Here is a 16,429-nt window from a genome sequence, read left to right on the forward strand (position 1 = left end):
AAACATATTGCACAGAGAGGCCCCAGTATTTGAAGTACAATCTAAAATCTTGCTATCTCTTGAGAAGAAGCCTTCAGACAAGCTTTTCTTGGCATTGGAATAATTATCCTTTTTTATCAGATTTGTGAACAAAAGTCTCCTGATTTTTAGGATTTCCAACTCTTTGAGGGTAGAGATCCTAAATGAATAAAGCTTATTTAGGGTCTTAAAGATTTTAAAATGTCTTTTCTAATAACCTAGGCTTCTTTTGTTTGTTTGTTTTACATCTCTTGTAACAGCTCCATGAAGCCTACTGATTTTTTAAAAATTATTTTTCTTTTATGATAGGTACTTGTTACTATAATATATATGTTATAATTCCTATAGGAACAACAATATGTTCAAAATCTGAGGAAGCCAAGTTAGAAGCAAGGGCAATTGAGCAAAGCTGTCATTAATCAATCTATCAGGGATAAAAATAAAGATGACTATTCTGACATTAAATTTTGAAAATGATTTCTATGTTCAAATATCTATGGAATTACACTAACTTGAACTACAAGAATAGCCACAAGTCAGCCTCAAATAATGTTTTTCATTGTTCAGCAGGAGTAGGACTAGGACATGGTATAGAGTGGTTTTTTAGTTAGTGATTGTCTCAGTTTGGGCTGCCATAAGAGAGTACTATAAACTGGTGGCATATAAACAACAGAATTTTTTTCCCTCACAGTTTGGGAAGTTATAAGCCTGAGATCAGGGTGCCAGCATGATTCAGATCTGATGAGGGCTCCCTACCAAGTTGTAGACTGCTGACTTCCCATTCTACATTCACATAAGGGAAGGACAGTGACTGAGCTTCTGAGGTTCCATTATTAAGGGCACTAAACCCATTTATGAGGGCTTCACCCTCACGACATGATTACCTCCCCAAAGCTCCACTTCCTAATACCATTACATTGGCCGTTAGGATTTCAACATACGGATTTTTTTTTTTTTTTGTGGGAGGGGAAAGGAAAACACAAACATTCAGTCCATTTAACAGTGATACACATAATTCAACTTTTATTATCACCAGTCTTTATCAATTTAGTTGTTCTCCTACTGTTCAAGAAATGTTATTTGGATCAGTTTTCCATAGGGCAACTTGACTTCATCTTTATTCATTTAAAAGTTGCTGTCTCCTTCAAAGACATTTAGAGGTTTATCTGAAATTATGAAACAAGAGGCAACAAGTTACTATTCTTCTAAATAAGAATGCTAGCCTACATGAGGTTAAAGTTAAGACACGTGTGTGCGTGCACACACAAACACACACACACCTCACAAAGAATTGATCGATTAGGACAGATTTAGTAGATGCTATGTACTGATATTTCTTTTTTGTGCATATGCAAATATGATGCAATTTTCTTTCTGTCCCATAGTCTAGAATTCTGAGTCTCAGAATGTAATAATTTACTTATCAAAGAAAAAGTGTTAAATAACACCAAAATTAAAAAGGAAGGTACAATTACACATGGTTTTGCTCTTTGGAATGCCTCTGGAAATTAATCTTTCAAAAGTTTTTAGGATGGATTCTAAGTCAGAACTGATGATTAATGAGGTTTAGACAGGGCAAAAGTAGTTTTTTTTGTATCATACAGTAATAGACTTGCTCAGTGTTATGAGCTGAATTGGATCCCCCCCAAATTCACATGTTCAAGTCTTAACCCCTAGTTCCTCAGGATGTGATTGTATTTGAAGACTGGACCTTCAAAGAGTTAATTACAGTAAAATGAGGTCACATGGGTGAGCCCTAATCCAGTACGACTGGTGTCCTTACAAGAAGAAATTAGATCACAGGCAACACAGACCAAAGGATGACCATCTGAGGGCGTAACAAGAAGATGGCCGTCTGCAAGGGAAGGAAAGAGGCCTCAGAAGAAACCAAACCTCCCACCATCTTGATCATGGACTTCTGGCATCCAGAATTGTGAGAAAACAAATTTCCGTTGTTTAAGCTGCCCAGTTTGTGGTATTTTCTTTTGGCGGCCCTAGAAAACTAATACACTAAGCACAATAATAAACTAAGCAGAACTGCTGAGGGAAAATGTTTTCTAATATAGAACCCTAATACTTTAAAAACAACATATAGTATCAAGTACTTTAAAAACAACATATAGTATCAAGTACTTTAAAAACAACATATAGTATCCACTGGCAAAGAAAAATTGTGTTAATATAAATTAGTATTTATTAAAATTGGTTTAAAATAATATAAACTAAATCATTTGTTCCCTATATCATGCAGATGATAACACCATAAGATACACTTTAGGATATATTTTAAGTTTTTCAATGAACCTTTCCAAATAGAGAAATTATCAATAGCATATAAAGAGGAAAAAGGCTTCAATCATAAATATAAGTCTTGGTATTAGAAGAGTTACCATTAAATTATGTTGGAGCTAGTTATTATCTAAATGGCTTTTATGCATTTGGCCTCTGGTATTTCTTTTATTGTTATTATGGTAATAATATATTTTCGAGAAAAAAATGGAGAAACTCAAGCCCATTCACTTGGATCTTTGGGTCAAATTTGAAATAGTTTTGTGTTGGTGATGTCTAGTTATTCTGTAATAAAAATCAGGAGATATGACTTATCTTTGCTCCCTGGCATTTATTCCCATAAAAAATTTAGAATTATCTTTGGGCTACACAGAAATGCTCTTTTCAGAATTGCTAGCTCATTCATGCTAGGAATTAAAAGGTGTTCTCAACAGTATTTAGAAAGCACAGTGCTTTCTAGTCCTTTGACTTCACTGAGTTCAATTTTTCTCTCCATCATATTTGGACCATCCACTGTACTTGAGAGAAAGCACTGTTCTTTTTGTGCTGGATTTTCTAGTTGACTTTGATTTTAGTTATTTGTCCTGGCACCAGTGAGTGTTTTAGAATTGCCTCAATGCAACATTATTATATAATGAATGCTTGTTTTTCTAAACCTTTAGAGAATGATTTCATTACTATTATATTAATGTTTTCTCATCAGACAAAGCCACCTACATTGATTAAATATGAAGCATGTATCATCTGTCAGGCACTGGCGATTAAAGCAATAAGGAGTGATATTCATGCATGGAATCTAGGCTGTACTTAAGAGAATAAATGTGAACATCCTACTCTGTGTAACAAAAATGAACAGAAATCCTAGGAATTGAGGTTATCAATGAGCAGTATGTAAAGCTGAGATCTAATCAACCTCTTCCTTAGTGACAGACTATCTGCAGCCCCAGCCAATGCTCAAAACCAATTCTGATAAACTCTGTAAATTTTCTATAGGAACAACTTTCTTACCAACCTCTCTGCTTTCCAGAGGTTAACATAGAATATTTGATATACTGGGGATAAGAACCAGTGACATAATATATGGTAATATAAATACTGGAAAAAATGTGTTTAATTCTGCAACAGTGGGAGATTAAATTACTAGTTTTAGTAAGAATGATACTTCTCAACTTACCTGGTGAGCCCTGGAAGTCTAAAGTCATTTTGTGGCTTCAGAGGCAGGAAGAACCTCCAACAGTGATGTGTCTCTAGCATCTTCACAACCATGACTGGGGGTATCATCTAAAAGAGGCAAAATCTGTATTATTGAGTAGTAGAAAACCCTTCTGCAGAGGGAAGAGCTGTTAGGTGCAGTGTTTGATCAGCTGGGAAAGTATAATAGAGCAAGAAGTGACTATTACATAAACTAAGAGCATGCTTAGTTACTGTTTTGAAGTAAAACAATTACCATATTTAAAAGGATAAACCATTAAGTGTTACCAAAACAAATAATACAGGTTTTTTATCAGATTATTAGATTTGCTCCCAATATCTTAAAAGCCTAGAATTGTGATATTTATATTTTGAGTTTTAAAATGGGACAAGTGAAACTCAATGGTAAGCATCATTGTCTAAAGATAGGAGGGTACTAAAAGTTGTATTTAGGGAGTTGTTCCATTTTTGGCAGAATTGAGAGAAATAAAGAATTGTTGTCCGTGGATAAATTTAGATAACTAAATATCAAGAAGGTTGAATATGACTGCATCTTTTAAGAGTAATTATTTGAACTTCTAGTTGCCCATGCAGCCTATAAGAAGCTTGGGAGTCATTACTGCCAATCACATAACAAGAAAAAAGGTGAATAAACTGAAAATCAACAACTCTTCTTAGGTCCATCAAAAAACTGAGGTCATAGGGCAAACCACGACCACCAAAACTGGGAGAGACAGACAGGCAGAGACAGAGAATTACAACTTATAGAGCAGGACCTCACAGGCAGAAATCCCTGTGGAAATCAGTAATGGGGTAGGGAAATCTAAACTGTAATTGACAAATTACTGTAGGCTCAGAGTGGAAAAGTTTCAGTGTTAAAAACTCCAGGGGACCTACATTTTTGTTTTACCTTTAGAAGCCCTACCAAGTTATCACAGTGAAGACTGGAGCAAAATCATCTTGTGCTTTCTATCAGGAGAGGGGAAAGTAGTCATTTTGAAGTACGTATAAAATATTGTGTTCTTCTTAACGAAGAACACTTCAATAGGGTTCCCATAAAATACCGGGGAATACAATGAATAAAACTGCACATCAGAGATCTTATTTAAGAACTCACTAGGGAGCCCCAAAGACAACGGGAGAGACATAAACAAGGGCACCAGAGGAAATATTAGCCTCTGACACCTACAGCTACAGCAAACAACAAATACAGCCTAATCCCTGGCCAGATAAATATAAAACCTTACACCGACACCCTCTTTACATCAATTCTTCGTGTCCACTATATGTCATGTCTGACTTTCTACAAAATAATTACAAGGCACACTGAAAGACAAAAAACAGAGTCTGAAGAGACAGCAAGCATCAGACCAGACTCAGATATGAGAGAGATGTTGAAATGATAACACCAGAACTTTAAAACAACTATGATTAATGTTATGGGATCGAAAAGAAAAAGAGGACAACCTGCAGGAACATATGAGCAATGTAGGCACAGAGTTGGAAATTCAAAGAAAGAATTAAAAATGCTAGACGTTAACAACACTGTAATAGAAATGAAGCATGTCTTTTAAGGGCCCGTCAATGGACTGGACACGGCTGAGGAAAAAAAATGAGTGAGCTTGAAGAAACATTAATGGAAACTTCAAAAACTCAAATGCAAAGAGAAAAGAATAAAAAAGACAGAACAGAATATCCAAAAATTGTGAAAGAACTACAAAAGATGTAACATACATACAATAGGAATGCCAGAAGGAGAAAAAGGTGAGAAAGAAGCAGAAAAATATATGAAGCAAAATGACAGGATTTCTCACAACTAATGACAGAAACCAAAGCACTTATCCAGGCTGCACAAAGAACACCAAGCAGAATAAGTGCCAAAACAAAACAAAACAAAACAAACAAAAAACCCCGGAATTTAGGCATTCATATTCAAACTGCAAAAAATCAAAGACAAAGGAAAAATATTAAAAGAAACCAGAAAAAAAAATTGTCTATAGAGGAGCAAGGATAAGAATTAAATTGAACTTCTCTTCAAAAACTATACTAGCAAAAAGAGTGAGTATAATATTTAGGGTGAAAAAAAAGAACCATCAACTTAGAATTCTGTGTTCAGGGAAAGTATCCTTCAAAAGTGAATGAGAAATAAAAGGTTTTCTCAGACAAATAAAAATTGAGGTTATTTGTTGCCATTACAGTCACTTTGGAAAAAATTATAAAAGAAATTGTTCAGAAAGAAAGAAAAATGATACAGGTCAGAAGCTCTGATCTACAAAAAAAAAAAAAAAAAAAAAAAAAAGGAAGCATTAGAGAAGAAATAAATACAGGTAAAATAAAATAAAATCCTTAAAAATTTTTTACTCTTATTTGATCTAACAGATAAATTTGCTCATCTTCATTCCTGAAAGTTATTTTTTCTGGATATAGAATTCTGGACTGACAGTTCTTTTCATTTAGTACTTTAAAGATTTTGTTTGTTTCCTGACCCCTTTAGAAATCTGTATTCATTTTAATTGTTGTTCCTCTAAACATAATGTGTCATTTTTGTCTTCTTGCTTTTGATATTTTTTCCTTTGTGTTTGATTTTCAGTAATTTGAGCATGATGTGTCTGGGAATGTACACATTTATTTTGGTGTTTGCTAAGCCTCTTAAATCTACGAATTCATGTCTTTCAAGAAATTTATGAAGTTTTCAGCCAATATTTCTTTAAAAACAAATCCTGCACCATGTCTAAGCTCTCTCTTTTTCTAATACTCCAATGATATGTATGCCTTTTTTTTTTTTTTTCTTCAGATGGAGTTTCGCTCTTGTCACCCAGGCTGGAGTGCAATGGTGCGATCTCCACTCACTGCAACCTCTGCCTTCCAGGTTCAAGCAATTCTGCTGCTTCAGCCTGTCAAGTAGCTGGGATTACAGGTCCCCCACTACCACACCCAGCTAATTTTTGTATTTTTAGTAGAGATGAGGTTTCACCATGTTAGCCAGGCTGGTCTCAAACACCTGACCTCAGGTGATCCACTCACCTCGGCTTCCCAAAGTGCTGGGATTACAGCCATGAGCCACCACACACCACCAGTATATATATCTTTTGATATATTCCCATAGGTTCCTCTCTCCCCATTTTTAAGGCACCTTTTTTCCTATTTTATTGAATAATTTCTATTGGTCTGTCTTGAAGTTCACTGATTTTTTTTCTGTTATCTTCATTCTGTTGTTGAGGCAATCCAGTGAGTTTTTGAAAAATTTTTACTGACATTTTTAATTTTTAAATTTCCATGGGATTCTGCTTCTCTCCTGAAAAAATTTCTCTATGCATTTCTAGAAAGCTTGCCATTGCCTCATAGAATATGTATGATAATTCCAACCTCTGTTTAATGTAGGTTGGCAGTTGCTGGTTGTCTGTTTCGTGAGAATTGATCAGATATTCCTGGTTGTATGTTGAATAATTTTGGTTTGTATGTTGGATATTTTGAATATTATGTTGTAAGACTTCTAAGTCTTATAAAAGTTTTGTTAAAACACTTTGGAGAAAGTGGATTTTTGTTTTGTTTTGTTTTAGCAAGCCATCAACCCAGCTAGGTTCAGATTGCAATCTGTGGTGGTTTATTTAGTGCCAATTCAGTTCTCAAAGACTTTGCTATTCTGTTTGGGTATGCTTTTTGTATGTACCAGTATGAGTTGCTCTGGGATTTGAGTAGTATACATATTTTTGTTCAGTTCTCAAATACTTTGCTATGCTTTACTGTGGATGTTCTGTATATTTGCAGCTAAAAGGTAAACCTGGTACTCGTATTGCTTCAAGACCTCTTCTCCTGATCTTCCCTCTATGGAATTTCCTCTATTGTCTCTAGCTTCCAGTGGCTTCGTTTTCTATTTTCTCTGGCAAGAAAATAAATGGGTTATCTCACAGTTTTATTTTCTCATACTGCAGTAAAGTTTCACATGACTAGGAAGTAATAAGAGAAAAGAGAATAAGGATTTTCCACAAATGATTTGCATAACAGGGGTCATTCTTTCATGCTCTGCTATCCAGAGAAATAAATCTTCTCTCAAACTTGGGTGCCTGTGCCACATTGGCTGTAGCAGGGCAGATATGCCTTTGAAACTGCACTAGGGCTAGGGCCAAAAAAGCAAACTAAAAAATAGGAAGATTCCCCCGTATTCCCTGGATTTTCCTTCCCCTGTCCTTTGGCCAGAAAGATGGGCTTTTTTAGGAGTCCAGGAAGAAAAAAAAACAAACAGAAAATTTACCATCATGATCACAATAGTCTTTCCTCAGTCTGACGTCTCTTTTCAATGTGTTATTTACTTTTCAGAGTCCCAAGATTTTTTAAGTGTATGATTTGATGAAATTAAGTACATTCAGTTGTTTGTGCAACCATTACCACCATCTATCTCCAGAATTCTTTTTATCTTGCAAAATGAAACTCTATACTAATTAAAGAATAACTCCCCATTTTCCCTCCTCCAGCCCCCGGAAACTACCATTCTACTTTCTGTTTTTATGAATTTGATTGCTCTATGTACCTCTTATAAAGGCAATCATGTAGTATTTGTCTTTTTCTGGCTGACTTATTTTACTTAGCATAATTATTTCACTTAGTATAATTTCCCTAAAGTTCACATACATTCCATTGTGTATATACACATACATGTAAAATGGAGTATTTATATATATAAGGTACATTTGTATATTATATATACTATATATTATTTTTATATATTATATATTACTTATATAAATTATATATAGTATATATTACTTATATATTATATAATATATAATATATCATATATTATTTTTATATTATATATTATAATATATAACTTACCTATTATAGATTATATATTATAATATATAACTTATATATTATAGACTATATAGTAATTATGCTATATAATTACATTAAATTATATAAAATAAAATATAATATAAAATATAATATAAATATATCAAATATTATATAATATATAATTATTATTATAGATAATTATATAGTATGTTATTTATAATATATAATATATAATTACATATCATTAAATTATTCTAATAATTTATTCTATAATATAGTATATATTAATTAATATATTAAATAATAATAACATAATTATATATTAATATATTGTATATTAATTTAATATAATATGATGTTGTATAATATAATATTATATTGTAATTTATATATTACATATAAATATAATAAATTACATATTATATTGTAATTTTTATATAATGTAATTTATATATTATATTAATATAATATAAATTTATATCATAATATAGTATAAATATAATATATAATATATGATATATGATTTATAATATAATTATATTATTAACATAACATTAATATATAATAATATAATATAATGGTAAAAGGAGATCTACCATTTGATCCAGCAATCCTACTACTGGGTGTCCACCCAGAGGAAAAGAAGTCATTTTATGAAAAAGACACTTGCACATGCATTTTTATAGCAACACAATTTGCAATTGCAAAAATATGGACCCAGCCCAATCAACAAGTGGATAAAGAAGATGTGGTATATATGGATGGATAGATAGATAGATAGATAGATAGATAGATAGATAGATATGCACCATGGAATACTACTCAGCCATGAAAAGGAAAGAAATTAAGAAAATTAAGAGTTTTTTAAAAAATGGAAATGAAAACACAACATACTGAAATATATGGGATACAGCAAAAAAAAAAAAAAAAAAAAAAAAAAAAAAACAAACAAAAAAAAACACTAAATAACAGTACTAAGAGGGAAGTTTATAGCAGTAAACACCCATATCAAAAAAGTAGATCGAGACCAGTCTGGCCAACATGGTGAAACCCCATGTCTACTAAAATACAAAAAAAAATTAGCCAGGCATGGTGTCATGTGCCTGTAATCCTAGCTGCTCCAGAGGCTGAGGCAGGAGAATTGCTTGAACCTGGGAGGTAGAGGTTGCAGTTAGCTGAGATTGTACTCCTGCACTCCAGCTTGGGTGACAGAGTGAGACTCCATATTAAAAAGGGGAAAAAAAGGTAGAAAGACTGCAAATAAACAGGCTAATGGTGCACTTCAAGGAACAAAAAAGGAAAGAACAAACCAAACCCCAAATTAGCAGATAAAAAGAAATAATAATAAAAATCAGAGAAGAAATAAATTAAATTGAGACTTAAAATCTACAAAGGAGCAGCAAGATTAATAAGTTGATTTTTTGAAAAGATAAATTGATAAACCTTTAGCTGGACTAAGTAAGAAGAGAGAAAACTGAAATAAATAAAATCAGAAATGAAAAGAGAGACATAACAATTGAGACCACAGAAATACAAAGAATCATTTAAAAATATTATGAACTATAGACAATTTGGAAAACTTAGAAGAAATGGATATATTCCTAGTCATATACAAACTTACCAACACTGCACCATGAAAAAATAGAAAAGTTCAACAAATCAATAACAAGTCATGAGATCAAAGCCATAATAATAATAATTTTAAAACACCTGTCACTAAAGAAAACCCCAAGACCTGATGCTTCACTGCTGAATTCTACCAACCATTTAAAGAAGAACTAATGCTGATTCTATTCAAACTCTTAATGAAATTGAAGAGGAGAGAACACTTCTAAACTCATTTTATAGAGCCAGCATTACCCTGATACCAAAACCAGACAATGAAACAACCAAGAAAGAAGACTCCAGGCCAATGTCACTGATGAACAAAAATATAAAAATCCTCACCAAAATACTAGCAGACTAAATTCAACAACAGATTAAAAGATTTTTCACCAAAATCAAGTGAAATTCATTCCAGGGATGCAAAGATTGTTCAACATGAGCAAATCAATAAAAAAGTGTCAGAATCAAGAACAAAACCCATATGATCACATCAATAGATGCTAAAAAATCATTCATAAAATTCAACATCCTGTTATAATGAAAAGCCTCAACATACTGGGTATAGAAGGAACATATTTCAACATAATAAAGGCCATGTATGATAAATCCACAGCTAATATGATACTAAATGGGGAAAAATAGAAAACATTTCCTCTAAAATGTGGAACAAGGCAAAGATGTCCATTTTCACCACATTTATTCAGCGTAATACTGGAAGTCCCAGCCAGAGCAGTTAGGCAAGAGAAAGACATATGGGTCATCCTAGTTGGAAAGAAAGAAGTCAAATTAGCCTTCTTTGCAGACAATATGGTTTTATAGTTAGAAAAATCTAAAGATTCCACCAAAAAACTGTGAGAACTAATAAATACATTCAGTAAAGTTACAGAATACAAAATTAACATATAAAAATCGGTAGCATTTCTATATCCCAAAAGCAAATAACGTGAAAAAGAAATCAAAAAGCAATCCAATCTGCAATAGCTATAAATAATATAAAATACTTAGGAATCAATTTAACCAAGAAGTGAAAGATGTATACAAACAAAACTATAAAACACTGATGAAAGAAATAGAAGAGGACAAAAAAATAAAACTATATTTCATGCTCATAGATTGAAAGAATTAATATTGTTAAATAACCAAAGCAATTACTCAAAGCAATTTACAGATTCAGTGCAATCCCTATGAAAACACTAATGACGTTTTTCACAGAAATAGAAATAACAATCATAAATTTTAGATGGAACAACAGAAGACCTCCAATAGCCAAAGCTATTCCAAGCAAAAGAACATAATTGGAGGTATCACATTACCTGACTTCAAAATATACTACAAAATTATAATAACCAAATCAGCATGGTACTAAAACAGACACATAAACCAGTGGAACAGAATAGACAACCCAGATATAAATCCATGCATTTATAGCCAAGCCACTCTTGACAAATACAGCAAGGACATACACTGGGAAAAGACAGTCTCTTCAATAAATAGCACTGGGAAAACTGGATAACCACACGCACAAGAATGAAACTAGATTCTATCTCACACCATATAAAACATCAAATAAAAACGATTGAATAACTAAATGTAAGACCTGAAACTGTGAAACTACTAGAAGAAAACATTGGGAAAGACTCCAGGATATTGGTCTGGGCAAAGATTCTTGGGTAAGACCTCAAAAGCACAGGCTGCCAAAGCAAAAATATAGACAAATGGGATTACATCAATCAAAAAAGCTTCTGCACAGCAAAGGAAACAATCAACAAAGTGAAGAGACAACCCACAGAGTGGGAGAAAATATTTTTAAACTATCCATCTAATAACGGGTTAATAATCTAAATATAGAGAGAGCTCAGACAACTCAATAGCAAAAAACCAACTAATCTGATTTTTTAAATGGGTGAAAGAACTGAATAGACATTTCTCAAAAGACATACAAATGGCCAATATGTAAATAAATGCTCAACAACACTAATAATCAGAGAAACGTAACTCAAAAAGACAATGAGATATCATACCTCAGGCAGAATGGCTTTTATCAAAAAGACAGGAAATAATGGATGCTGGCAAGGATATGAAGAAAGGAGAACCCTCATACACTATTGATGGGAATATAAATTAGTATAGTCATTTTGGAAAACTGTATGGATTTTCCTCAAAAAACTAAAGATAGTATTACTATATGATTCAGCAATTCCACTTCTGGGTATGTATCCAAAAGAATGAAAATTATATAACAAAGTGATAGCTGCACCATGTTTACTGCAGCACTATTTATTATAGCCAAAATATGGAATCAGCCTAAGTGTCCATCAATGAATGAATGGATAAAGAATACGTGGTATATATACACACACATTTTTAGCCATAAAAAATGAAATCATGTTATTTGTAGTAACATGATGGAACTAGAGGTCATTATGTTAAATGAAATAAGCCAAGCACAGAAAGACAAATATCCATGTTCTCATTAATATGTGGGAGCTGGCCGGGCGCGGTGGCTCAAGCCTGTAATCCCAGCACTTTGGGAGGCCGAGGCGGGTGGATCACGAGGTCAGGAGATCGAGACTATCCTGGCTAACATGGTGAAACCCCATCTCTACTAAAAATACAAAAAACTAGCCGGGCGTGGTGGCGGGCGCCTGTAGTCTCAGCTACTTGGGAGGCTGAGGCGGGAGAATGGCGTGAACCCGGGAGGCGGAGCTTGCAGTGAGCCGAGATCATGCCACTGCACTCCAGCCTGGGAGACACAGCGAGACTCCGTCTCAAAAAAAAAAAAAAAAAAAAAAAAAAAAAATATGTGGGAGCTAAAAATGTCCCATGAAGATAGAGAGTAGATTGGTGGTTATCAGAGGCTGGAAAGGGTAGGGGAAAAGGAGGATAAAGAGAGGTTGATTGAGTACAAATATACAATTATAAGAAATAAAATCTAGTGTTTGATAAATCAATAAGGTGACTATAATTTACAATAATCTATTGCTATTTCAAAATAGCTAGAAGATAATAATTCAGATGTTTCTGGTATAATAAAAAGACCAATATTTGAAGTGACAGATAATGCAATTATATTAATTTGATCTTTACAAATATATGAATGTACGAAATTATCACATGTACCTAGAAACTAGGTACATCAATACAAAAATAAAATTTAAAAACAATGTTAATTAAAATAACAATGAGATGCCACTTATCAAATACTAAATTAGCAACATTATAAAAGATGAAACTATTTAGTGTCAGTAATTATTCAGTAAAATACATTCTCATTTATAACTCAGAGGAGTAAAATTTGTTATAGCTATTGGAAAGTCGCTTTGCCAGATGGTGTTCATTGTATTGTCACAGTAATTCCATTATAAGTTATTCCAAAAAAGATGTAGTTTTATGCACTGTTTTGTCCACACTGCATATCATAATAAAATTATTTTAAAAATAATTATAAATGTACAAATATAGATAAGATTCAAGGAACTTAGCCACCATATTAAAACAGAATGTAACGAAATTGGAAAACAATTATTGTTTATTGGGTTTGTAATGAAACTGTGGACAAGGTATTTGACTTATTATTAGAAGAAACAATACTTTTTATTTTAGTCTTCTCTGCTTGGTGCCTCTGCCATGAACTAAATATGACACTGAGGATGAAATAAGTGAGAATGTATATTCCAGTTTTCTTAATTTTGAGTCATATTTTATTTTATCTATTCCCCGTTTGTTTCCCTTTCGTGTATTTTGTATAAGAGGCTGAGACACATCTCCATCCGGTGGGAATTCCTAAATATCAGTGGTATTTATATTCACACCCTCTCCATGGAATGAGGCCCCTGGAGTTGCACAGACCTGAGGTTCTTGTCCCATGTGGGTCCTCTCTCTTGAGACAGGTCTCCATCTCCTGGAATAAATTCTCCTCGAGAGAACCCCTCCTTCTGGTTGAAACTGAGAATGGATGCTTCATGGTTAGGATTCAAATTCAAATGGCCTATCCCTTATACTAGGACACTTAATGCTAAGGTTTGACACATATTAATCCCTCTGAGCTAAAATCCATTGGCCCTTTCAGCACCTACCCTGCTAGTGAATTTTTAACAATTTTAATATTTATCTTCCTTTTTCTTGAACCCTTGATATTCTTCTACTTTTATTACTAAGTTCTTTACATAGTACTTACTATGTGATGGCCATTTTTCATACAGATGATTAATTTATTTAACTATCTTAACCTAATGAGGTAGTACTATTATTATCTTTACAAATTAGGAAATTGGATTTTGGAAAGGTAGTTTCTAGCCAAAGGCCACACAGCTAGTAAATTATGTAAGTGGTGTTCAAACCCAGGACACTCTTGTTCTTAATCCTCCACCATGCTTCTACATTTTCTATTGGCTATTTCTGCAATCTAGATTCTGAACCCAAACATACAATTCCTTTCCTTCTATCAGCTAAGATATTTGCCTCTCTGACTCATCATCTGTATTGCAAGCTACAGCTTCTAAAAGATTACATTTGTGTAAATGGAAATTGTGGATGGGCTGATTCTTGATCCTTCCACATGCTGCTGCATTTGGCCTGGCACTTTCCAATCCATCTCACTCAAAGTTGCAAGTGTATTTCTTCCCCTCTGCAAGAATCCCCCATCCTGTGTGCCCTTGGTGGCAAGTAACTCACATTTTATACAATCCTAGTGGGGCTCTCACCTCTGAGGGACAGATGTTTTTGTTTCTGAACTTGGCACCACGTGAGAAATAGAATAAACAGAACCAGGAGAAGGAGACCAAAGATACTAGATAAAATAAGTGCAGAATGACCTGTATAGAAATTAAGCATTGATAAGTATTAAACTAGTAGATATCAGTTGTGGGTTTATACATTGTAAAAAAAAACTGGTTCCCTGGTTGCTGAGAAGAATAATGGCTGTACATTTCAGCATATTCATGAACAATACATAATTTTTGAGAGCTATTTTAGATGAAAACGATCTAGGAACAACTGAATCCAAATCTTTCCATAATTCTATTGCCCTAAATTACTTCCAATTTTATGCGAAAGATTTGATAATTAAACCTTTCCTCTTGCATTACATTCACTACTAAAACATCAGAAATCAGAAAATACTAGAGCTTGAGCTGTGAGCTGTGTCTTTTTTCTTTTTTTTTTTTTGAGTTGGAGTCTCACTCCGTCACCCAGGCTGAGTGCAGTGGCATGACCTCGGCTCACTGCAACCTCTGCCTCCTGGGTTTAAGTGATTCTCCTGAGGCTTGAGCTGTTTCTGCCAGTCTCATAAAGAATAGTTGAGAATCTAGAAAGATAATTCTATCTATGAGGGTACCACGAGAGTCTTATCCTTCTCTGCGTGTAAAAAGGATTTTTCTAGAGAGAAGGACTGCATAGCAAAGCAATCATAGAGCTATTGATACCACTGGCTGCGACCCAGAGACTCATCTTTCTGCAATCCAGAGTCTTCTTTGAGTATCATAGCAGTTTCTGCCCTCCCTTGATCTTCCTTATAGCCTTAGGTATTGATGTCAGCACTGATAGGCAGAAGACTATACCTGAGGAGGCATTCGGTGATTTCAGCGACTGTCCTGAGAGAGAGAGAGAAAGACATAAATGAATGAAAAGGAACTGGGTATTTCTTTTCACATCTCCTGTGAATATTGGATGCCATTTAAATATCCTTTTTACGTCTGTGAATATTGGCTGTCATTTAAAATATCACTCCTCAGAATCCTCTTGCTAAGAGGATTTAGTCTAAGGCTAAATCCAGCTTTCTTCCCTCAAAATTATGGGGGCTATTTTAGATAACTGTGGAACATTATCTTATTTAGTTGTGGAAAAACATTAGTTTAACATAGCCTTTCATTCTTCAGCAAGAAATCCTAGTATCTTCAGCCCAACTCTCTGAGTAAGGCTGTTTCCCAATGTTCTCTACCATTACTGGGAGGCTCAGTTTAAGCATGGCCTTTTCACACTTACCAGAGCACCTCACGCCAGCATCTTCCTTGTGTCCACAGTCACTTTGTCCCCAGGGTTTGGCATGACAGTCCCATAGAAATGACTCATTTCCTTTGCACTGCATCTCATCCAGCCAGATGGTTCCAGTTCCCTGGCCAAACGAAGCCTCCTTCAGGGCAGCCAGAGCAGAGCCACAGCCCAGCTGCTGACATACCACTTCCGCCTCGGCCAGGTCCCAGGAGTCATCACACACTGTGCCCCAGGAGCCTGCGTGCCAGATCTCCACTCTCCCAGAGCACTCGGTGTCTCCTCCACGCACTCTTATTCTATCTACAAAGGCACAAAACATGGCTGTCTTTACTCCTGAAGGAGATTGTGGGAGAATGCTGAGGTAGAAAAACATGAAGGTAATAAATGTGCTTGATGAATATGGGTGTGGTAAGGAAGGCAGAATTTCAATGTTACATAGATTAGACAAGAACCTGTAAAGTGAATAAGCCCCTACACATGACTGTGGTTTGTCCTAATCACAGTCAAGGGGTGAAGCATCTCCAGCGAGGCCAAACCAGAT

At 34.2% G+C, this 16,429-nt stretch overlaps 1 protein-coding gene across 3 annotated transcripts in view; it reads right to left on the reverse strand.

Moving 5' to 3' along the window:
• Nucleotides 1-1,013: 1,013 nt before the first annotated feature.
• CD163L1 (CD163 molecule like 1) overlaps nucleotides 1,014-16,429 on the reverse strand; it is an 81,957-nt gene continuing 66,541 nt past the window's right edge. For 2 of the 3 annotated variants that reach the window (XM_015150972.3, XM_077953511.1), the window contains exons 15-20: nucleotides 15,880-16,188; nucleotides 15,456-15,488; nucleotides 14,601-14,711; nucleotides 13,747-13,842; nucleotides 3,482-3,588; nucleotides 1,014-1,184 (exon numbers count right to left, since the gene is read on the reverse strand). In XM_015150972.3, the coding sequence (XP_015006458.3) occupies nucleotides 3,506-3,588; nucleotides 13,747-13,842; nucleotides 14,601-14,711; nucleotides 15,456-15,488; nucleotides 15,880-16,188 (632 nt within the window). In that variant the 3' untranslated portion in view covers nucleotides 1,014-1,184; nucleotides 3,482-3,505. Of the gene's footprint in view, nucleotides 1,185-3,481; nucleotides 3,589-13,746; nucleotides 13,843-14,600; nucleotides 14,712-15,455; nucleotides 15,489-15,841; nucleotides 16,189-16,429 lie in introns of all 3 variants that reach the window. The other variant, XM_077953510.1, reaches the window with a different exon arrangement.

The sequence above is a fragment of the Macaca mulatta genome, chromosome 11, assembly GCF_049350105.2.
Source record: "Macaca mulatta isolate MMU2019108-1 chromosome 11, T2T-MMU8v2.0, whole genome shotgun sequence".
Taxonomy (NCBI): Eukaryota; Metazoa; Chordata; class Mammalia; order Primates; family Cercopithecidae; genus Macaca; species Macaca mulatta.